Raw genomic sequence first — 23,862 nt, 5'->3', positions numbered from 1 at the left:
AGATTATACCTTTCTAAGAATTTGTCCATTTCTTCTAGGTTGTACAATTAATTGGCATATAGCTGCCTGTAATAGTTTTTTTATGGTCCTTTGTATATATGTGGTGTTGTTTGTAACTTCTTTTTCATTTCTAATTTTATTGATTTGAGCCCTATCCCTTTTTTTCTTGATGAGTCTGGCTAATGGTTTATCAATTTTGTCTATCTTCTCAAAGAAACAGCTTTTAGTTTCATTGATCTTTGCTATTGTATTCTTCATCTCTATTTCATTTATTTTTGCTCTGCTATTTATGATTATCCATCTACTAACTTTCGGTTTTGTTTGTTCTTCTTTCTCTAGTTGCTTTAGGTGTAAGGTTATGTCGTGTATTTGAGATTTTTTTGTTTCTTGATGTAAGCTCGTATCACTATAAACTTCCCTCTTAGAACTACTTTTGTTGTATCCTGTAGGTTTTGGATCATTGTGCTTTTGTTTTCATTTGTCTCTAGGTATTTTTTTATTATTATTCTTTGATTTCTTCAGTGATCCATTGGTTATTTAGTAGCATATTGTTTAGCCTCCACATGTTTTGTGTCTTTTGCAGTTTTTCTCATGTAGTTGATTTCTAATCTCATAGTGTTGTGGTTGAGAAAGTTTCTTCATATGATTTCAATTTTCTTAAATTTACTGAGCCTTGCTTTGTGGGTCAGCATGTGATCTATCCTGGAGAATCCATGTGTACTTTATTAGAAGGTGTATTCTGCTGCTTTTGTATGGAATGCTCTATAAATATCAATTAAGTCAATATGGTCTAATATGTCATTTGAGGCCTGTGTTTCCTTATTGATTTTCTGTCTGAAATATCTGTCCATTGATGTAGGTGGGGTGTTAAAGTCCCCCAATATTATTGTGTTACTGTTGATTTCACCTTTTATGGCTGTTAGAATTTGCCTTATATATGGTATGCTCCTATATTTGGTGCATATATATTTACAATTGTTATATCTTCTTTTTAGGTTGATTCCTTGATCATTATGTACTATCCTTCCTTGTCTCTTGTAACAGTCTTTATTTATTTATTTATTTATTTTGTGGTACGCGGGCCTCTCACTGTCGTGGCCTCTCCCATTGCCGAGCACAGGCTCCAGACGTGCAGGCTCAGCAGCCATGGCTCACGGGCCCAGCCGCTCCGCAGCATGTGGGATCTTCCCAGACCGGGGCATGAACCCATGTCCCCTGCATCGGCAGGCAGACTCTCAACCATTGCACCACCAGGGAAGCCCACAGTTTTATTTTAAAGTCTGTTTTGTCTGATATGAGAACTGCTACTCCAGCTTTCTTTTGATTTCTATTTGCATGGAATACCTTTTTCTGTCCCCTCATTTTCAGTCTGTATGTGTCTCTAGATCTGAAGTGGGTCTCTTGTAGTCAGCATATATATGGGTCTTGTTTTTGTATCCATTCAGCCAGTCTATGTCATTTGTTGGAGCATTTAATCCATTTACATTTAAGGTAATTATCAATATGTATGTTCTTACTGCCATTGTGTCCATTGTTCTGGATTTTTTTGTAAGTCTTTTTTCTTCCTTTCTTCTTTTGTTCTCCTCTCTTATGATTTGTTGACTATCTTTAGTGTTGCATTTGCATTCCTTTTTCTTTTTTGTGTGTATATCCATTGTAGAGTTTTGGTTATAGGTTTCTGAGGTTTTGTTATAGCAGTCTATATAGATTCATGATTGTTTTAAGTTGCTGATCTCTTAATTTCAAATACATTTCAAATATCCTGCATTTGTACTCTCCTCCTCTCACAATTGCTGGTTTAGATATATTTGTGTGTGGATGATTTCCTACTTTTACTGTATGTTTGCCTTTACCATTGAGCTTTCCCATTTTGTAATTTTCTTATTTCTAATTTTGCCCTTTTCTTTTCCTCCTAGAGAAGTTAATTTAACATTTCTTGTCAAGCTGAATTCTTTAGCTTTTGCTAGTCTGCAAAGCTTTTGATTTCTCTGTCAAATCTGAACAAGAGCCTTGCTGCATAGAGTATTCTTGGTTTTAGGTTTTCCCCTTTCATCACTTTAAATACATTGTGCCACTCCCTTCTGGCTTGCAGTGCTCCTGCTGAAAAATCAGGTGATAACCTCATAGAGATTCCCTTGTATGTTATTTGTAGCTGTTCCCTTGTTTCTTTTAATATTTTCTCTTTATCTTTAATTTTTGTTCATTTGATTAGTATGTGTCTTGGTGGGTTCCTCCTTGGGTTAATCCTATATGGAACTCTCTGTGCTTCCTGAACTTGGTTGACTGTTTCCTTTCCCATGTTAGGGAAGTTTTCAGCTATCATCTCTTCAGATATCTTCTCAGGCCCTTTCTCTCTCTTCTTCTGGGATGCCTATAATGCGAATGTTGGTGCATTTGACATTGTCCCAGAGGTCTTTTAAAGTGTCCTCATTTCTTTCCATTCTTTCTTCTTTCTTCTATTTCATAGCAGTGATTTCCACCACTCTGTCTTCCAGCTCACTTATCCATTCTTCTGCGTCATTTATTCTGCTATTGATTTCTTCTAGTTTGTTTTTCATTTCAGTTATTGTATTCTTCAACTTTGTTTGGTTGTTCTTTATATTTTCTAACTCTTTGTGAAAATTTTATTGTAACTTATCACTTTGTGCATCCATTCTTTTCCCGAGTTATTGGATCATCTTTATGGTCATTACTCTGAACTCTTTCTTGGGCATATTGCGTAACTCCATGTTAGTTATTCTTCTGGGGTTTTATCCCATCCTCTGCCATCTCATTTTGTCTCGATTTATTTTTGTATTTTTATGTGTGGAAGGTTAGTTATGTTTCTCGACCCTAGAGAAGTGGCCCTTTGTAGAGTATGTCCTATGTATCCCAACAGTACACTCCCCTCTTGTCACCCATGGGCCAGGAAACAACTGGTCCCAGAGCAGGTTCTAATCTGTATTTGCGGATTCAGTTCTGCAGTGTCCTGGATAGTAGCTTTCTTGCTTCTTGTGTTTGCCTCTGGTGGGTGAGGCTGGTCTAGATGTTTGTGCAGGCTTCTTGGCAGGATTGGCTGATGCCTGCCCACTGGTGTGTGGAGTTGGTCCTTGGCCCTCTAGTGGGCAGGGCTGTGTCGAGGGGCATGTCTAGAGTCAGCTTTGGGCTTGGAAAGTCTTTAGCCAGCCTGTCTGCTGATGGGTGGGGCTGTGTTCCCACCCTATTGGTTTTTTGGCCTCTGGCATCCCAGGGCTGGAACCAACAGGCTGTTGGGTGGGGCCAGGTTTTAGTGCCAAATGGCAACCTCCAGGAGAACTCACACTGATGAATATACCCTGGTACCCCTGCCTCCAGTTTTCTTGTCCCCACAGTGAACCATAACTCACCCCTGCCTCCCGAGGAGACACTCCAAGACCCACAGGTAGGTCTGGCCCAGGCTTCTATGAAGTCACTGCTTTTGCTCTGGGTCCTGGTGTGCATGAGACCTTGTGTGCACCCTCCAAGAATGGATTCTCTGTCTCCCCCAGTTCTGTGGAGCTCCTTCACTCAACCTCCCCTGGCCTTCAAAGCCAGATGCTCTGGGGGCTCTGACATAGTTACTGACATAGTTTGTGCCTCATTTCCTTCAAATGTCTCTCAAATGTCACCTTATTAGTGAAACCTTCCCTGGATACTTGAATATAAAATAGCAATCCCCATTCCTAACCCCTTTACTCTCCAATCCCTTAATTGGCCTCTTTTTCTTACCCATAGCATTTACCACTTTCTGGTATATTATTTTTATTGTTATTTATTTGTTTTTATTGTCACTTTTTAACTTTCTATTTCCCATCATTATAATGAAAGCTCCATGAGGGCTGACAATGAACAAAATACATAAGTAAAGTATATAGTATGTCAGATGGCAATAAATGTTATGAAGAAAAATAGAGCAGGAAAGGGGTAGAAGGAGTATTGGTGGGAGGGTGCTGCTTTAAACAGGGCAGTTGGGGTAGGCCTCACTGAAAAGGTGAAAGTCAAACAAAGATCTGAGGGAACTGAGGGAGCAAACTATGAGACTATCTGGAGGAGAAGCATCCCAGGCGGAAAGAACAACAAGTACAAAGATCCAGAGGTGGGAACATGCTGGAATATTAGAGGAAAAACAAGGCAGGCAGTATAGCTAGAGTAGAGTGATTGTGGAGAAAAGTGGTGGGAGAGGGGGTCAGAGAGAACATGGGAGGCAGATGGCATATGACTTTTTGCATTATTTTAAAGACTTTAAACTTTGCAGATTTTGAGCTGAGGAGTTGGCATGGTCTTAGTGAAATGTCTAGGGAGCTGTAGCAGCAAGGAAGGAGGAAGCAGTGAGATCAGGACAGAGGCCCCTACAGTGATCCAGGTGAGAGGAGGGTAGAGGCACTAGAGGCAGTGAGAAGTAGTTGAGTTCTAGATGTATTTGGAAAATAGAACTGGCCAGACTTGGTGATGAAGGGTGTGAGAGAAAGAGAAGAGTAAGGAATAGGAGCTTTCAGAACTCTGAGAGGGAGGGATTGGCAAGGTGAGACCAGAACCAGGAGAGCTGACTCTCCCAGAAGCCAGGGGAGACACAGGGGTTTTATAAAAGGTGATATTACCAAGAGTGTATGTGTCAGATGCTGCCCAGAAGCACAGCAAGATAAAAGTAGAAAAGGTGCCATTGGATATGGATCTGAGTAGTCACTGGTGATGTGGGCAAGGCCAGTTTGGAGCAGACATGAGGGTGTATGCCAGACTGCAGTGGAGTGTCAAGAATTTGGTCTGCAAGGAAAGGGAGAATGTATGCAGCTTCCTTGCTCTAGAAGTTTGTCTGCAAAGAGATAGTAGGTAGAGGGGGTTCTTGGGTTCAGGTTGTTTTTACAAGATGGAAAGATATGAGCTTGTTTATATGCTGAGGGGGAAAACCAATCAAGGTGAAGATATAGGAAACAGGATAATTGATGGGTGGGAGGCCCTGGATGTGGTTGGGGATGGGAACCAGAGTCCCTACAGATGAGTGGGCCTTGGCTGGGAGGAAAGACTAAGACAAGAGGGAAGGATGTGTGGATGCCATAGAATGTGTTGTTATGGAAAGTTGATGATATCACATCTAATGACCTCTACCTGCTCTGGGAAGTGGAAGGCAAAGTCCCCAAAGTGAGAGGAAAAGCAGTAACTGGGGAGGTTCAAGGAAACTTGCTATTATTGGACAAAGTTTGAAATAGTTACTGTACAGAATGGGAAAGTTGATAAAGACCTTTTTGTTATTATTATTTCTTCTATAGTGTTCATCAGTCCAGGCTTAGGAGAGTACAATGGCTTGATCCAAAGTTTGTGTGTTACTGGATGAGAGATTGAAGTGATTTAATGAACACAGGGTCAAAGATAGACAGGGAAGGAAGTGAAGACAGGGGAGGGAAACAAATGAAGAGAAGGTAGGAGATAACATAGTCCTTAAAACACAGAGCCTGGCACAGAGTAGATCTCAGTAAATATTTGTTGTGTGAAAGAATGGGAGATTCTGTGGGGTCAAACCATAAGTTTCCAGGAATGTAACTTCTGGAAACAGGCAATTCTAGCTAGAAAGGAGGACCAGCATTTCCAGGTGAAGCCAAGGGAGCAGGTGGTAAAATGGAGGGTAGATGATGTTGTGAGAGTCAAGGAGGTGAAGGAACTGCAGGTGAAGGCATTGGATGAGTCACTTGAGCAGACCTTGCCATCAGCCCAGGCTCCACTTTTCTACTGGGAGGAGGCAACCTCTACTGGGAGGAGACTGGCAAAGTAGGAGCTAGCAAGTAGACTAGTTTCTGGAAGCCAATGTCGACTGTGACTGTAACTCAGAAGGTACCAGGATGAAACAGATGGTTGTTCGTCTTACATCTTCATCAAGAAGATGGCTTGAACATGGAAGAGCAGGGTTCCCTGAGGCTAGGAGAGCAATGAAACCCCTTTAGAGTTTGGAAATAACCAAAAAAATAGAGCAGGGAGAGGGAGAGCTCTGCTCCTCCCATATGTCCAGACCCTCACTTTGGACTTGCCCCAAACCCTTTAGCCTATCCTCAGTGCCTGGGACCGCCACTGTTCCTTGATTGCTGCATTACTCCTGAGTGCCCGTTCTATCATGGGGATAAGGGCTGGGGCCTCTGACAACTAAAGGGCTGCCACCATTCTCAGTAAGAGAGAGCCCTGTATATCCACTGCCCAGGCCTATGAAATGAAGTCAGGGCTTGCCCCCGTCTTCCCCAGTGCTCCCACTCACATATGAGGCAGAACATGGTATCCTGTGAAAGCCCTGTCTTAGACAAGAAGCCTCATGGGTTCTAGTTCTGGCTCTACCATTGCCTCACTGTGTGACCTTGGGCAACTTTCTTCCCTTCTCTGGGCCTTAGTTTCCACATCTGTACAAAAACTGTTCTGCCTACCTCAGAGTTATAATAGAAGTAAATGAAATAATGGATGTGTAAATGTTTTGCAAGCAGTCAAATGCTCTGGGCCCACAAGAGAGTGGTTAAATTAATGCTGCCGGAATAAACCTAAGCATATATGGTCAATTAATTTATGACAAAGAGCCAAGATATACAATGAGGACAGGACAGTCTCTTCAATAAATGGTGTTGGGATGACCATTTATGGAAAGTTGATGATATCACATCTAATGACCTCTACCTGCTCTGGGAAGTGGAAGGCACATGCAAAAAAAGTCACATGCAAAAAAATGTCACATGCAAAAAAATGAAACTGGAGAGTCACATGCAAAAAAATGAAACTGGACCTCTATTTTACACCATACACAAAAATTAACTCAAAATGGATTAAAGACTTGAACATAAGACCTGAAGCCATAAAACTCCTTAAAGAAAACATAGGTGGTAAGCTCCTTGACATCAGTCTTGGCAGTGATTTTTTTGGGTTTGACAACAAAAGCAAAGGCAACAAAAGCAAAAATAAACAAGTGGGACTACATCAAACTAAAAAGCTTCTGCACAGCAAAGGAAACTATCAACAAAATGAAAAAGCAACCTACCAAATGGGAGGAGATACTTGCAAACAATATATCCTATAAGGGGTTAATATAAAATATCAAAAGAACTCATACAACTCAACATCAAAAAAACAAACAACCTGATTAAAAAATGGGCAGAGGACCTGAATAGACATTTTTTCAAAGAAGATACAGGTGCACAACAGGTACATGGAAAGGTGTTCAATATCACTAATCATCAGGGAAATGCAAATTAAAACCAAAATGAGATATGACCTCACCCCTATTAAAATGGCTGTTATCAAAAAGATAAGAAATATCAAATGCTGGCAAGGATGTGGAACAAATGGAACCCTTGCGAACAGCTCATGGGAATGTAAATTGATGCAGTCACTATGTAAAAAAGTATGGAGGTGCCTCAAAATTAAAAATAGAACTCCCATATGATCAAGCAATCCTGCTTATGTGTATTTATCCAAAGAAAACAAAGACACTAGATATGTGTTCACTGCATATGTGCACACTAGATATGTGTTCACTGTTCCATGTTCACTGCAGCATTATTTACAATAGCCAAGACATGGAAGCAACCTAAGTGTTCAAGAATGGATGAATGGGTAAAGAAAATGTGATGTGCGCACGCGCGCGCACACACACACACACACACACACACACACACACACACACACACACACTGGAATATCATTTTGCCATAGAAAATAATGAAATCTTGTCATTTGCAACAATATGGATTGAACTGGAGGGCATTTTGCTAAGTGAATAATTCAGAGAAAGACAAATACTATATGATTTCACTTATATGTAGAATCTAAAATTAAAAAAAAAAAAGCGAGCTTATACACACAGAGAACAGATTGGTGGTTGCCAGAGCAGGGGTTGGAGGTGGACAAAATGGGTGAAGGGTGTCAAAAGGGACAAACTTTCAGTTATAAAATAAATAAGTCATGAGGATGTAATGTACAACATGGTGAATATAGTTAATAATACTGTATTGCCTATCTGAAAGTTGCTAAGAGAATAGATCTTAAAAGTTCTCATCACAAGAAAAAAATTGTAACTCTGTGGTGATAGATGTTAACTAGATTTGTTGTGGTGATTATTTCACAATATACACAAATATTGAATTCTTATGTTGTACACTTGGAACTAATATAATGTTGTATGTCAGTTATATTTCAGTAAAAAATGTAATTGTGCCAGATTTGCCCTGGGAAATCAGGGAACATGTTCTCTATGCATTCAGTAAGTCATTCCTATGACTATGCATGCCCCATTCTAAGGACTGAAATCTTCAAGTCCGAAAGACCAGGATATTCAGGGCCCTCTCCAGTCTAGTCCCCAGCCTAGCTCTTGTTGAAACACATTGAACTTGAACCAGACTAAATTGGTTACCCAAACTGCCCTGCTTTTTCCCACTTCTATGTCTTTGCTCACTGAGTTCCCTCCACTAATACCTTTTCTTTCCTTTCTACTAATTAAAACACTTTACACCCTTCAAGGCCAAGATCAAACACTACCTCTTCCATTATCCTTTCCCTCAAGTTAGCAGCTGAAGGGGAACTCTGTGGTTTCTGCAGTACAGTGGACCATTTGCACTTTGGATCTTGTCTTTGTGGGCCACCTTTCTGAATAAAGCGAAAGAATTTTCCCATTGCAGGAAAGAATGCAGACTGGTCAGTGGCATGTGCAGAGCAGATCCAGCCCTAGGCTAATGGCAATTCCAGGAAGGGAGGGAGGGAAGGAGAGAGGGAGAGAAGAAAGAAGGAAAAAAGGGAAGTTAGGAGGAGACAGGGAGAGAGGGAGAGAAGGGTTAAGATTCAGCTTTCTTGGAAGCTGCATTCCCACTTGTTCAGTTTACAGTCAAGATCTAACTGGGAAAACAAATTACCTGGAAACTGGTGGTTGTAATGGAGGGTTTGGGGAGGCTAGGTTATTATCTGGGGGCAATGCCAATAAGAGACTAAAGGCCAAGGGTGACATTTCATTCTAGGAACCTCCTCCTCGCACCTCCTAGGGAAATTTGCCTCAGAAGATTCATCATCAGAATTTGAGATGATCCATTTTCACTCCAGGCCTGTTGTCTGGATGGAGAAGAAACCAAGGCAGCGGGCCTTAAAGTTTCTGCCCACAGCAGCACAGGCAACTGGAAGAACAACAGCTCAGAGAGGTCTGGAGAGCTGAGCTGCCAATAACATGGGCACTTAACTTTGAAAGTTTCTCAGTCTGCTCATCTGGGAAATGGGGCAAAGAGTTTCAGCTCTTCCTCTGCCTAGAATTTGGTATACTCCTACATCCTAGTCAAATGCAATTCTTTTGATATGCCCAGAGTTATCTACATACTTTCAAGTGTCAACCAGAGAATTGGTGTTCCAGATGGCACAAGGGAGGCCACCCTGGCCAGGCCCCATTTGAAGGGTGTACTTTCCTGGGGTCCTAAAGTAGATGGAGCTGCTGAGCTTGACTCCTAATCTCCTAAACCCTGACTAAGGGGATGGGGAGCAAAGTGAGGAGTGCAATCCCAGATAACTCACCCTCAGGAACCCAGATTGAAAGAAAGGTAGAAGAGACCTGCAGCTCACTGCCCTAAAGTCTGTGTTTACAGTCCAGTCCTTCAGTTCTCTTGCCCCTTGGAGAAAAACAGTTGCACTGCTCTCCAAAATGCTTTATGCATTTGAAAGTCTGGAAGCTGAGTGGGGCAGGACCATGGGGATAGATGTCCAGTATTCTTGCCTTCCTTCCTAAAGTCTCTTAGGCACTAGGAGCTAGGGAGAGTGGGAGAGGTAAGAATGGGGAGAGGCAAGTCAGTTCAAGACCCCATTCCCTGCCTCCCTTCCTGCATGATGGGAGATATTTATGTAGGGGCGTGGGGGGTGGGTCTGTCAAGGCAGCTCCCAGGAAAAGCTCCAAACATCTAAAGTACTCCCCATATACAGATTATCTGGGCTTGCATCCTCTACCCCTTCACCTTGTGTCTTTTTCACTGCTCATACACATCCTCACCCATAGTGGTTTAGGAGATATAAAAGAAGGTACTGTGGAAAGATGAAGATTTAGCAAAATTGAAGGTGCCTGGATCTGGATTTGGGTGGTTATATGTGCTGATTGAGGCCCTGGTTGCCTGGACCAGTTAGGAGGACTAAGCACTGCAGGCTGTGTTTCCCAGGCTCTCATATTAGTTGACTTCTAGTTTTCCTCAGTGAAACAGACATTGAAAGCAGATTGAAGGACAAGAATGAGGGAAAGGAGAGGGTATTTCTTCCTTTTCTCTTGTTTGGATACCCATGATAAGCCTGTGATTCTACTTTCTATCAGGTGACCCCTGTCCCTAGAGTCTGGCCATACCTCCTCCCTCACCCCTCCAACCTAAGGGTGATGTTGGCCTCCTGCTGTCACTAAACTCTGGGTTAACTTCCTGTCCTTCTTAGATTCTCTGCCTATCACCTATGTAACCAATTTATTCTCTGTGTTAAATTCGTTGTGACAAATATTTGGTAGTTTGTTTTCCTAGTTTCCTATATAAAATAGACTAGTGTAATTGCAGCCTATGATTCAAGGTGAGTGAATGGGAGACTCCTTGGTCACTTGACTCAAATAGGGTATTGGGCAACAGCCCCTGAAAAGGGTGAAGCCCCTTTACTTCACCACAACCCGGTGTCAGTAGATTGGCTGTGGACCCAAGTTTGGTTTGGTGACAATAGCAGCCAGAGATTCAATGGAGATACAGGGCTGAGCAAGATGATGCTACCCTTATACCTACCTGAATTCTTCAGGACTTGCTTCTAGGACATTACAGCTCCAAATTCTCTCAAGGATCTTAGTGGGGATGTATAGGCCATTGGGTTAGTTTTCTCTTTCAGTGGCTAGGCTCCTACGCCTGTTGAATGCCAGATCACTCTAATCCTTCCCCATGGCCAACCAGACCCGTTCCCCCGGTGAACTTCCCCACCCCACACACACATCAACACAACAGCCCCCAGGATTTATTTTGTTGAGGATTTTATTGTGGAGGATAATACAGGAGAGCAGCTTCAGACGAGTGGGTAGAGCTGTAGTGCCCTCAAGTTACCTGGGTCCCCAGGTGGTTTTTTGGAGGCATTGTGTGTTTCTGGGCAGGCTGCAAGGTTACAGTTGGTGTTTAAGATAGCTGATCAACACAGGAGGAATATCCAGCTGGTCGATGGCTTGTGGCTGGCTGGCGTGGCGCAGGGCTCTGCGGATGACTAAACGAGCCTGTGATAGTAGTGACCGTGGAGTGGCTACAGGAAGGAAAAACAGGTCATGAGAAGCAATTCTCAGTGTAGTTCTCCCATCCAAGCTTACATCCATCCTGTCCTGGCTACTGCAGCCCTAATTGCTCTCTCCCTTCTAAGAAATGTCCCCTCCCTTCCCTCAATGCATGGTACCAATGGGGACACACTGAGGCCTAGAGAGGTCATGTTCAAGGCCACAAAACAGTCATGGGCAATGCCAGAAGAAGAAACTGGACTAGTGCTATCCCCTACCTCATCTTAGTGATCCCTTCCCTAAAAAGGAATCTGTAACCTCTTCTCCACTGGGGCCCCAGGGAAGAAGATGATGTTTTCTCCAACTCATCCCAGAAGGATTAGCTTGGGGGGTGATTTGGGGCCCTCGGCCCTCCAAGCCAGGAGGCCTATTAGAGCTGGGCTGCATGACACTCACCTCGGGCCTGTAGCAGCAATGCAGTGCCCTTATCATATTGTGAGTTCAGGTCCAGGGAGAGAGATGGAAGGTAGATGTTAGCACCAAAATCAATTAACAGCCGGATGTACTCTGGCTCACAATTATGGTGCAGGCAGATTTCGAGGAGGGTGCGGGACCGTGGGACTCGAGTCAGCAGGTGCTGGTCAGTACAGTTGTAGTCAGGGTCTGCCCCATGGAGCAAAAGCAGGCGGAAACAATCAAGGTGACCGTAGACTGCAGCCAAATAGAGGGGTCCAGAACATGAAGCTATGTTCGATGCCCAGACTGGTAGTTTTGCCTTGACGTTGGCCTCTGCACCATGACCCAGGAGCTCCTGCAGGATGGCAACAGCACCATCACGGGCAGCTGTGAGCACAGGAGAGCAGTTGTTGTAGATGCTACCACCAGGACAAGCACCAGCTTCCAAAAGCACACGCACACAGTCCAGATGGCCATGACTGACGGCGGTAAAAAGTGGTGTCTGTGCCTTGACGTCCAAGCTGTCAACATCAGCACCATGTGCCAGGAGGACCTGCAAGCAGCTAAGGTGGCCATAAGAAGCAGCCAAGCGCAAGGGTGTCCCAGGGATGCCCCAGCCACTTCTACTGTTGATGAATCGTTTATAACGCTCCTGGCGCAAAAGCTGGTCCAAGGTATAAGAGTCATTGTTGTACACTGCTTGATTGAGAGCCTGCTTCTCCCCCGTGTCGGTGTCCTCCTCCTCCTTATCGGGCTGCAGGAGGGAGAAGATTTTGGTGATGTCCATGAGGTTCACCTTGGCTAATTGGAGCAGAACTATTCTCATTATGAGCAGGAGGATATGCCAGATCTGTGGATGACAAAAACAGGAGAGACTGAGGGCTCCCATCAAAAGCCTGGATGCTTGGCCCCCATCTTTCACCATCAGGCTCTTCAATCATGGGTCCCTTGCTTCTAACTCCTACTCCATCTTATTTCAGACCCCAGAGATGGCTGCCAAAATAGATCAGGCCATTTCACAGCCTGATGCCTTTGCATATGCTCTTCTGCCTTCCCTTCAAACTCCTACTTCTGGGAAACCTTCCATAATCTCCTCCTACTCTGCTCAGGGATTCCAAAGGATTACAACTAGGCTTTAGCTATGAATTTTCACATCACATTTCCACTTATCTGTGCTTCATCAGTGCATAAACTCCAGGGTGAGGACTCCTGTCTCCATCTTATTATTTTTTTTTTAAAGAAGATGTTGGGGGTAGGAGTTTATTAATTAATTTATTTATTTTTGCTGTGTTGCGTCTTTGTTTCTGTGCGAGGGCTTTCTCTAGTTGTGGCAAGCGGGGGCCACTCTTCATTGTGGTGCACGGGTCTCTCACTATGGCGGCCTCTCTTGTTGCGGAGCACAGGCTCCAGACACGCAGGCTCAGTAGTTGTGGGTCACGGGCCTAGTTGCTCCGTGGCATGTGGGATCCTCCCAGACCAAGGCTCGAACCCGTGTCCCCTGCATTAGCAGGCAGACTCTCAACCACTGTGCCACCAGGGAAGCCACTGTCTCCATCTTATTATTCCTCCACTCCCAGTAGAACCTACATCATGGCTGGGGTGTTGGTAGATACATCTTCCTTGGTTCAGAATGTGTGGACTAATGAGGTGGTTCTGGTCTGGTAATTGCTAAGCCAACAGAATGGTGTTTTGTGGTGTCAAGCTGTCATCTCTGAGCATTCTGACATCAGTCTCATGGGGCAGGCCCTCAACTCTACCTCTCAACCTTTTAGATGAGATTCAGCCTCTTCACAGCCCCTCGTATGTGACCTCCCCTCAGACTCAGGCCCCATGCTTCAGGCAACAGGGTTGCTCAGGAAATGGATGTTGAATGGCATTCACTGATTAAATAAAGAGGTGACATTAAAAGTAAAAGTAAAAGGGACGTCAAGTAAAACATAGTCAAAGAGATAGTAGGAAATAGTTGAGGTTTCCAGGACAAGTCCTCCTCTCTGTTGACAACTAGTTTTTCCACCAGGACCATTTCAATCCAGGAGTCCCTTTGATTGCCAGCATATTTTTGGAAACTATGGCTTCCCAGTCTCTCCGAGTCAAGCCTTTTCCCATCCTCTCTGTTCCACCCAGCCTGGAGCCTTGCCTCAACCCTCAACTCTTCTCTCCTCATTATCCCCAGGCCCTACAAAATCACCCATGGCCCAATGACTGACTCAACCTAAACCCTTGGCATTTCTAGTCCTGTTCCTAATGCTCCAAAATCAGTCACTCATCTCAGTTGGTAATGTCATCAGGGTAAGCTGGTAGGGTTTTCAGAGGTTGAGTCTCCCTCTTCTCCCATACCCTGCAGCCCTGGGCTCAGGGCCTCACACCTCCTTTTATTCACTGTCCACCTCCACCCCTCTTTGTTAGCCTGGGACCTCAAATACACACCTCATAGAATAAACTTTGAGGTGGGTGGGTGGGGTCTCCCTCAACTTTAGCCCCCCTGCCACAAGTCAGCATCAACTCCATATATGGTCTTTTATTTACTCACTTTTGGGGTACAATTATAAGAAGATAATTTTAGAAATCAGGCAGGCCTAAGTTTGCAACTCAGCACCCCCATTTCCTATCTGAGTAAGCTTTGGGAAAGTCTATTCCCTTCTTTGGGATTCAGTTTCCTCATTTATAAGACAGAAATGATAGTCCCTGCCTCATGGGGCTGTTAAGAGAAAGAAAGCTACCATATACTAGATCTTCAAGGGTGAGCTTCCTATGTGCCTTCAACCTCTCCCCTGGCTCCTCCCCCTCAATCATCTTTGGAAACAAAACACTTCTATGGTCCTTTGTCCTACTCTAGCTACCTTTCTTTTCTTCTCTCTCTTTTTCACCAAACATCTCCAAAGCGTTGTCTACCATCCATTTCCTCACCTCCAATTCCACCCTCTGCAGTCTATCTCCATCCATCCTCAATCACACAGAGATATTTCTTTAAAAGTCATCCTTGTGGTTAAATCTACTGGCTGTTTCTCAGCTCTTTCCTTTTCTGACTTTTCTGGGACATCTGTCTCCACTGACCACTTCATAGGAGGCTTCCTGGCCTTCCTTGGCTTCCTGGCCAGCACACTCTTCTGATTTTTCTCCCCTGAAATAGTTTTGTTCCCCTTGTTCTCTCCTTTTTCTAGAGCTGTAGCTCTCACCTTTATCAGGATGATTTCAAGCCTACCACTCCAAGTCCCCCAGCTCTCTCTTCAGCAAAAGGTATGTATTCACTGAGTTCTTTCAAGTACTTCAAAGTCAGCAGTATCACACCACCACTACTACTATCACCATCACCAAACTAGATCCACATCTCAGTTCTTCATCATCCAACTGGTCAACCAAACCAAACGCTCAAGACTAATGTCAGGCCTCTTATCTCATTGTTCCACTCGCATCTAATTGGTCATCAAATCTAGGATTTTACTTCCTAGAGGCCTCTATAAGCAACCCGATTGCTAGTGCTTTATCCAGACCCCCATCATCTTTTGCATCAACTGTTGTAGTAGTCTCCTAGCTAGTTTATCTTTTCAATAATTTCTCCACATTTTGGCTAAAGTGATCATTTAAAAGTACAAATCCTCTCTGTGCCAATCTTCTATTTTAAATCCTTTAATCACTCCCCTTTCTTTCAGAGTATAGCCCAGATGCCTTGCCAGGCTCACAGGTCCTTCATGAGAAAACCTTGGCCAATATCTCCAGCCTCATTTCCTACCACTCCTCTATTTATACCCCAAGATTCACTGATAAGGGAAGAGAAATGATGGCTGTTGATATACATCATGCTTCCTTCTGTCACATGTAACTCCTTCTAATGGGTTAGTTCCTTGAGTCTTTGCTCTTAATAGTACTATAGCAGTCATCACACTATATCATAACTCCTTCTATATAGGTCTGTTTTGCCCCCAGTGCAGATTGAGAAGCCATATATGGAAGTGGTAAAACATAGTCTAGGATTCTGCTTCAATCTCAGCTCTACCAATTAGTAGTTGTGTGATCTAGGGCAGATCATTTAATCTCTCTGTGCCTATTCCTTCATCTGTAAAGTAGTATGATAGTAGTATCTGCCTCAGAGGGTTATTGTTAGGATTAAATGAGTTAATATCAATACATCTTAAATGTTTAGAATACCACCTGTATGTAGTACTCAGTAACTATTTTCACTATAATTTTTATTATTACTTAGGTATCTAATTTCTATGGCTGTTGCTCCCTCCTGAGGTTAAAGCTCTATAACTTCAGAGATGGAATGCACATAATAAATTATTTCCTTTAATTTCTTCAATTTAGAGATGGGAAAACCAAGGCTTAGAGGAGAGCAGAGACTTTTTACTAAGGTCACATGGCTGTTATTGACAGTTGTCTCATTAGCAAGAACTCAGCCACCTGAAAAGTAAACACATACCCCTCCCCCTTGCCTCAAACAGTCATATTGTAGCTCTCAGGATCCTCAAGTTTGAGGGTCATACTGGATTCCAGGATCTCAATCATAGGTTGCTTTACAAATCATTTCTTCTGACAGCCAGTAGGGATTCTCTCCTTACTATTTTATTTGGGGGAGTTGTGTTCAGAGAAATGAAGAGGAAAGGGAGTGTGAAGGGAAATGCTGAAGCTGTCACCAAGGTCATACGATGAGCCCACTTCAGAGCCCATATAATGAGCCTCCAGAGAGAGAACAAGGCATGACCCCAGCTACCTTGGGCACTTGAGTGAATTGTGCCTCATCTCATTAGATAGGATAAAAAACCTACCTCATCTTTTGTCTAATCTCACCGTCCTGTGGTTTATTAATCAAAGAGTTTCTATGTGTGACCATTTTGTGCAAAGATCCTCGTCCTGCTCCCCAAAGTGCAGGGGTTTTAAACCCTTTTTCGGTGGCATTGGCCCCTGTGACAATCTGGCTAAGTCTCTGGTCCCCTCTCAGAATGATTTTTAATACATAAAATATATAGAATTAAAGGAAACCAATTATATTGAAATACAACTATCAAAATATTTTTAAAACTGCATGATATGGTAATAGAAGTTCTTTACCAACACGTTAAATAACAAGATCTACTAATAATTTCTAAGTGATTATGAGTATAAATGACATTTCCAGATCTCTGCTGCAACTGTAATATGATAGGGAATATCTATGATTTCTTCTGGTGACCAAGTTACAGGAACTAGTAATACTACTGCCATTTGCTGCCTGCATTCATCCTTGAAGGAAATAGTAAATTTCAGTTAGAGATTAGGGGAATAGAAAGGTGATTGTTTGCCCCATCTGTATTTTTGGACCCTTTGAATTCTATCTAAGGCCCTCTTGGAGGGGGGTCTGTGAATCTAGGTTAAGAACTCCTACGGGAGAGTGGCTGGTTTCAGCGGGCCCTAGAATAGTATGCCAGGCATTAGTAGACTATTTTTAGTACTCATCTTCCCCCCCCCACACACACACTGAGGAGCTCTGCCCTTCTGCCCTGAGCCCACCCTGCTGCATCTACACACAGACTCACAAGTACTACACAGGGACACAAAGACAAAACTTCACCCTCCCTGTATTGCATAACCGCAGCAATTTCCCTCAAGAAGTAGGCCCATTTGAACCCCAGAGCCTAGGCAGACACAGTTTCCTGTGACAGATGCAGCAGGAAACCATCCTTCCCTCTGCGGGAAGCTTTCCCCACTAACCTCCCAAGCATCCCCAGAAACAAGACCCAGTGGAAACGGACTACTAAGGGTGGTGATCACAGGTCCACTGGCTGGCAGCCCTTAGAGTTCACTCGTCCCTAACAGCATCATCACGTCCTAAGCTCCAGGTACTCACCGGGCTGCCCCTACCCCTCTGCGAAGCACTTGGCCCTGGTGGCCCCTCCAAGGGGAGCCCCCTACTGCCCCGGGGGCTGGTGCAGGCTGGGCCCTCAGTTTCCACTGTTAACAACACTGCCTAAAGGGCTGGCTGAACAGGTCCAGAGGGCTAATTTTAGGTTACCCTCCACCCTCCCTCCCAGGGCCGTATTATCTTACTAATGCCATACTGGGAGAGATCCCAGTGAGAGGAGGGCCATCCTCAGGGAAGTCCTGGAAGGACTGACAGGAAGGTGTCTGGCTGGGTCAGGACTCAGGCTCCTAGTGTGTCCTAGGGTACCCCTCCCCACCATTCATATGGGCTACAAGGCCAGACTCCTGTGCTGTGAGTGTTCTCATCCTTTCACCAAGGGGCCTGAGGAGGCCTGGTCTCCCTTAGCGCACCTTCCTCGGGCCCAGGCCTCTTCTTTTTCTCTCCCTAACTTAGCCACTCTGGAGTTCCTTTTTCCTTTTTTGAAGGACCCAGCAACACATTGCTCTCTCCTTCCCCCACCCCAATGCCCCCACTCCCAAGAGTGAGGAGGATGGTGGGAAGCAAAGACCTCCATACTGGTACATATATCAACAAGGTTTTCTAAAATTTAAAAGGCCTGATCATTTATAAATGCCTCTCCAGTCCACCAACCTACCAGGCTCAGCTTGAAGAAAATACCCATAGCCTCTACACTCTTCTCACACCTAAGGGATCAAACCAGATTCATGTGTCCAGCACTGGGAACTTTGTCAAAGCTCAGGTCTTAAATGTATTGTTTTAGCTCCCTGGTTGCCATGAAATGAAGGAAGTGGTAGGGAGCTACCTTTAGAAATAGTCACATTATCTACTTTAGATGTCACCCAAAAGAAAGTGGAAGCCAGCTCTTTCTTCCCTGGGGGAGGAAATGCCAGCCTAGCATTTGGTATACAAACTACATTACAAACCATCTGATCATGTCTAAGAAACACTTTATGGAGAAACTATCAAGAAGCCACTATGTGTAAGGTTCCAAATGCAGGAAGAACACAAAGAAATGTAAAATATAGTATCCCTGAAAGAGTTTAGAGTTTATTAGGAAAAACAGACACGAAAACAATTGTATTTCTCATAATGCAAAAATGCCAGAACTAAAAGCTGTCTATGGTTATCTTGTGTCCTTGTCAATCTCCCAGATTAGTCTGGGGGGGTTACTGCAGGGTTCTATGTCCCTACATCCACCAAACCCAATAGTAACTTGAATTTTCCTGCAAAGAGATTCCAGTCTATATAGAATATTGATCCCAAGGCCTCAGAGTCCCTTTCTTTCCCTTCCAGTCATCAAGGAAGAGAAGGTTCCAGTCAGGAAAAAAGAAAAGCCAGTGAGGGAATGAGATATGTGTTGGGATAAAGCACTGGCAGCCCTGTTTCACATGATTACTTTGGTGTTAGAATCTGCATATTGAAAGGAAATTTCCACATTTCTGAGAGATGTTTAATGACTTCTGCTTAAATGCTTCCAATAATAGGGCACTCTCTACATCCAGAAGTAACACATCTCATTATTGAACAGCTCAGCTAGTCCTTCTTTTTGCTAAGCCTATATCTGCATCTATAAAGCATCCCTGAGGTCAACTGCTGATCCTATCTTCATTTACCCTTAGGACCTCAGAGAACACAGTTACTTTCTTTGCCTCAAAACAGCCCTCTAGGGATCTGAACCCAGGTATCTTATCCTTCATGTCACCTTATCTCAGTGAAAACAGCTCAGCTCCTTCAAGTATTTATTTCAAGCTGGTATCTATCCAGTCACTTCCCAAGTATTGTCTACCACACTCCTGAAGTGGTCATGCAGCCTGCTTGCACATTAAAAGCACCAGGGAGTTCACAGGAGGTCAGATGACTTCTTAGGAAAGTGTCAAGTGTGTCTCAGTGTGATCAATGACTCTGACTATCAGAAACATCAAAAAGCATATCTGTTTCACCTCAGTTTGAACCAGTGGCCTGTAGCTGTTTATTATGAGGTTTCATGCAAACCTGATTAGCAGCCAATAAACAAGCTATTATGATGCAGTATTATTCTTGAAATAAAAGATTAGTAGGATTTTTTAATAGAAAATTTTGGAGATAATTGTATATTAACATACAGTTGTAAAAATAATACAGAAATCCCCTGTAGACTTTACTATTTCCTCCAGTAGAATTTTGCAAGACAATGCAGTGCCACAAGTAGGATATTGACATTGATACAATCCACCTATCTTATTCAGATTTCCCAAAGTTTACCTGTAGTCGTGTGTGTGTGTGTGTGTGTGTGTGTTTACTTCTGTACAATTTTATCACATAGTAGGCTCTTGCATATACCACCACAGACAATATACAGAATAGTTCTATCACAATAAGGATACCTCAGATTTCCTTTTTATAGCCATATCCACTCCTTTCCCACTCTCCCTCCTTGGTCCCTAACCCCTGGCAACATCTAATCTCTTTTCCATTTCTATAATTTTGGCATTTCAAAATTATATAAATGAAACCATACTTTTCTTAAAAAAGTATTTTCCATGTCTCTATTTGACTTTTAAAAAAATTATTTATTTTTGGCTGCGTTGGGTCTTCGTTGCTGCATGCAGGCTTTCTCTAGTTGTAGTGAGCTGGGGCTACCCTTCATTGTGGTGTGCGGGCTTCTCATTGCAGTGGCATCTCTCATTGCAGAGCACAGGCTCTAGGCGCAAGCTTCAGTAGTTGTGGCACATGAGCTTGGTAGTTGTGGCTCACGGGCTCTAGAGAACAGGCTCAGTAATTGAGGTGCACAGGCTTAGTTGCTCTGCAGCATGTGGGCTCTTTCAGGACCGGGGATCGAACCTGTATCTCCTGCATTGGCAGGTGGATTCTTAACCGCTGCACCACTAGGGAAGTCCCGAAACCATACCTTTTGAAAGTAGCTTTTTTTCATCCAGCATGCCCTTGGGACTCATCCAAGTTGTCGCCTGTATCAAGTTTTTGTTTTTGTGGTATGTATGTACCATGATTTTTTTAACCATTGACCCAGTGAAGGACATCTGAATTGTATGTAGTATTTGGCTATTAAGAATAAGGCTTCTATGAACATCTGTGCATAGGTCTTTATCACTCTAGTAATATCATAGGCCTTATTGAGTAAAGTGATTACCCTAACCCTAACCCTAAAGTGATTACTCCCACTTTACTCTTCTGTGTCAGAATTCCTTTAGCTATACTAGGGCCTGTGGCTTTTAATATACTTTTTAGAATAAGCTTGCCTATGTCTACTAAAAAAAAAAAAACTTGAGATTTTGGTAGAAACTGTGTTAAGTCTATATAACAATTTTAGGAGAATTGACTGCTTTACTGTGTTGAACCCATGCACATGGTATGCTTTTTTTTAATTGTTATTGGAGTATAGTTGATTTACAATGTTGTATTAGTTTCTGCTGTACAGCAAAGTGAATCAGTTATACATATACCTATATCCACTCTTTTTAAGATTCTTTTCCTATATAGGCCATTACAGTGTCTTAAGTAGAGTTCCCTGTGCTATACAGTAGGTTATTATTAGTTAACTATTTTATATATAGTAGTGTGTATATGTCAATCCCAAATCTCCCAATTTATCCCTCATCTCCCCCCACTTTCCTCCCTGGTAACCAAAAGTTTGTTTTCTACATCTGTAACTCTATTTGTATTTTGTAGATAAGTTCACTTGTACCCTTTTTTTAGATTCCACATATAAGCAATATCATATGATATTTGTCTTTCTCTGAACATGGTATGTTTTTACATTTATTTAAGTCCTTAATTTCTTTCATCACATTTTGTAGTTTTCAGCATATGTATCATGTACATATTTTGTTAAGTGTATACCTATGTATTTGAATTTCTTTGGATAAATTATAAATTACATTGGGTTTTGATTACATTGGGTTCATGTAGAAATTTGATTTTTTTGTGTGTGTGTATATTGATTTTATATCTTGCCACAGTGCTGACTTCACTAGTTCCAGTGTTTTTGTTTTTGTATATTCCTTGGGAATTTCTATGTAGTCAATCATGTCATCTGCAAATAGGGACATAGGGACAGCTTTATTTCTTCCTTTCCAATCTGAATGCCTATTTCCTTTCCTTGCCTTTTGCAGTGGCTAGAACTTCCAGAAATATATTGAATAAGAGTGGTGAGAGTGGACGTCTTTGCTTTTTCCCAGTCTTGGGGGGAAGCATTTAGTCTTTCATCATTAGGTATGATGTTAACTGTAGGTTTTTTATAGATGCCCATTGTTTTATAGACAAAAACCTAGGTTCACGAAATTCCCTTCTATTCATATTTCACTGAGAGTTTATATCAGGAATGGATGTTGGATTTTGATAAATGCTTTTACTGCATCAATAGATGTGGTCATGTAAGTTTTCTTCTTTAACCTGTTCCTATGGTGGATTATGCTCATTGATTTTGAAATGTTGAATCAGCCTTTCATCCTTGGAATAAATTCCACTTGGTAATGGTGTATAATTTTTTAATGCATTGTGGGATTAGGTTTGCTAATGTTTTGGCAAGAAATTTTATGTTTAAGTTGATGAGAAATATTGGTGTGTAGATTTCTTATTTTATTTTTCTTCTCTCTTTGATTTTGGTATCAGGGTAATACTGACCTCCCAAAATGAGTTTAGAAGTCTACTCTTTTCTTCTGTTTATGGAAAAGATTGTGTAAATCCATAAGATTGGTGCTAATTCTTTAAATGTTTTGTAGAATTCTCCAGTGAAACCATCTGGGCCTTGAGATTTTGGGGGGAGGGGAGCTTTTACATAATGAATTGCAGTTCTTTAATGGGTATAGAACTATTCATATCAGATACTTCATCTTTATTAAAGTTTTAGTAGTTTGTGGGTTTTGAAGGTCAATTTTCTCTAAATTGTCATATTTATAAGTGTGAAGCTGTTCATAGCATTCCCTTTTACAATTAATCAATTATTTTATTGTGGATATATATTTACCATTTTACTCACATTAAAAACATTATTTTTTGGTTTTATGTTCTGTTTTATGTATTGTTTTATGTTCACAGCAAAATTGAGAGGAGGCAAATAGATTTCCCATATGCCCCACCCCTATGCACAAATAGCCTTCTCCTTTATCAACATCCCCCACCAGAGTGGGCTATTAACAATTCATGAACCTACATCAACACATTGTAATCACGCTAAGTCCATAGTTTGCATTAGGGTTCATGCTGCTCGGTGTTGTACATTCTATGGGTTTGGACAAATGTATAATGATATGTATCCATCATTACAGTATCATACAGAATATTTTCATTGCCTAATAATTACTCTGTGCTCCACCTATTCATCCCATCCCCATCCAAGCTCAGGCAACACTGACTTTTTATTGTCTCCAAAGTTTTGCCTTTTCAAGAATGTCATATAGTTAGAGTCATACAATATGTAGCCTTTTCAGAATGGCTTCTTGCACTTAGTAATATGCATTTAAGTTTGTGTTGACCTAAAACAAATAGACTACCAAATATTTCTCCAGCCAAAATGGCTTTCTTCAACATCAGCAGAGAATTGTAATTTGGGGTCTGTAATCATGGTGAGACATGTGCAAGTCCCCCCACAGCAAGGAAAGAAGCACACTTTTTTAAAAAACACCTTTATTGGAGTATAATTGCTTTACAATGTTGTATTTGTTTCTGCTGTATAACAAAGTGAATCAGATATATGTATACATATATCCCCATATCCCCTCCCTCTTGCATCTCCCTCCCACCCTCCCTATCCCACCCCTCTAGGTGGTCACAAAGCACCGAGCTGATCTCCCTGTGCTATGTAGCTGCTTCCCACTAGCTATCTATTTTACATTTGGCAGTGTATATATGTCAATGCTACTCTCTCACTTCGTTCCAGCTTATCAATCCCCGTCCCCATGTCCTCAAGACAATTCTCTACATCTGCGAATTTATTCCTGTCCTGCCCCTAGGTTCATCAGAACAATTTTTTTTTTAGACTCCATATATATGTGTTAGCACATGGTATTTGTTTTTCTCTTTTTGACTTAATTCACTATGTATGACAGACTCTAGGTCCATCCACCTCACTACAAACAATTCAATTTTGTTTCTTTTTATGGCTGAGTAATATTCCATTGTATATATGTGCCACATCTTCTTTATCCATTCATCTGTCGATGGACAACTAGGCTGCTTCCATGTCCTGGCTGTTGTAAATAGTGCTGCAATGAACATTGTGGTACATGTCTCTTTTTGAATTATGGTTTTCTCAGGGTATATGCCCAGTAGTGAGATTGCTGGGTCATATGGTAGTTCTATTTTTAGTTTTCTAAGGAACCTCCATACTATTCTCCATAGTGGCTGT

The 23,862-nt window shown here is 42.3% G+C and overlaps 1 protein-coding gene across 1 annotated transcript in view; it reads right to left on the bottom strand.

The window, feature by feature from the left end:
* Window positions 1–10,958: 10,958 nt before the first annotated feature.
* ASB12 (ankyrin repeat and SOCS box containing 12) overlaps window positions 10,959–23,862 on the bottom strand; it is a 332,952-nt gene continuing 320,048 nt past the window's right edge. The window contains exons 10-11 of the mRNA XM_027098063.1: window positions 11,660–12,509; window positions 10,959–11,235 (exon numbers count right to left, since the gene is read on the bottom strand). Of these exons, the coding sequence (XP_026953864.1) occupies window positions 11,102–11,235; window positions 11,660–12,509 (984 nt within the window). The 3' untranslated portion in view covers window positions 10,959–11,101. The remainder of the gene's footprint in view (window positions 11,236–11,659; window positions 12,510–23,862) is intronic.

This window comes from Aethalodelphis obliquidens, unplaced genomic scaffold, assembly GCF_003676395.1.
Source record: "Aethalodelphis obliquidens isolate GAN/ISIS:26980383/991018 unplaced genomic scaffold, ASM367639v1 scaffold119, whole genome shotgun sequence".
Lineage (NCBI taxonomy): Eukaryota > Metazoa > Chordata > Mammalia > Artiodactyla > Delphinidae > Aethalodelphis > Aethalodelphis obliquidens.
Note: the sequence above shows the minus strand (reverse complement) of the source record. Positions and strands in the feature narration are given on the sequence as shown.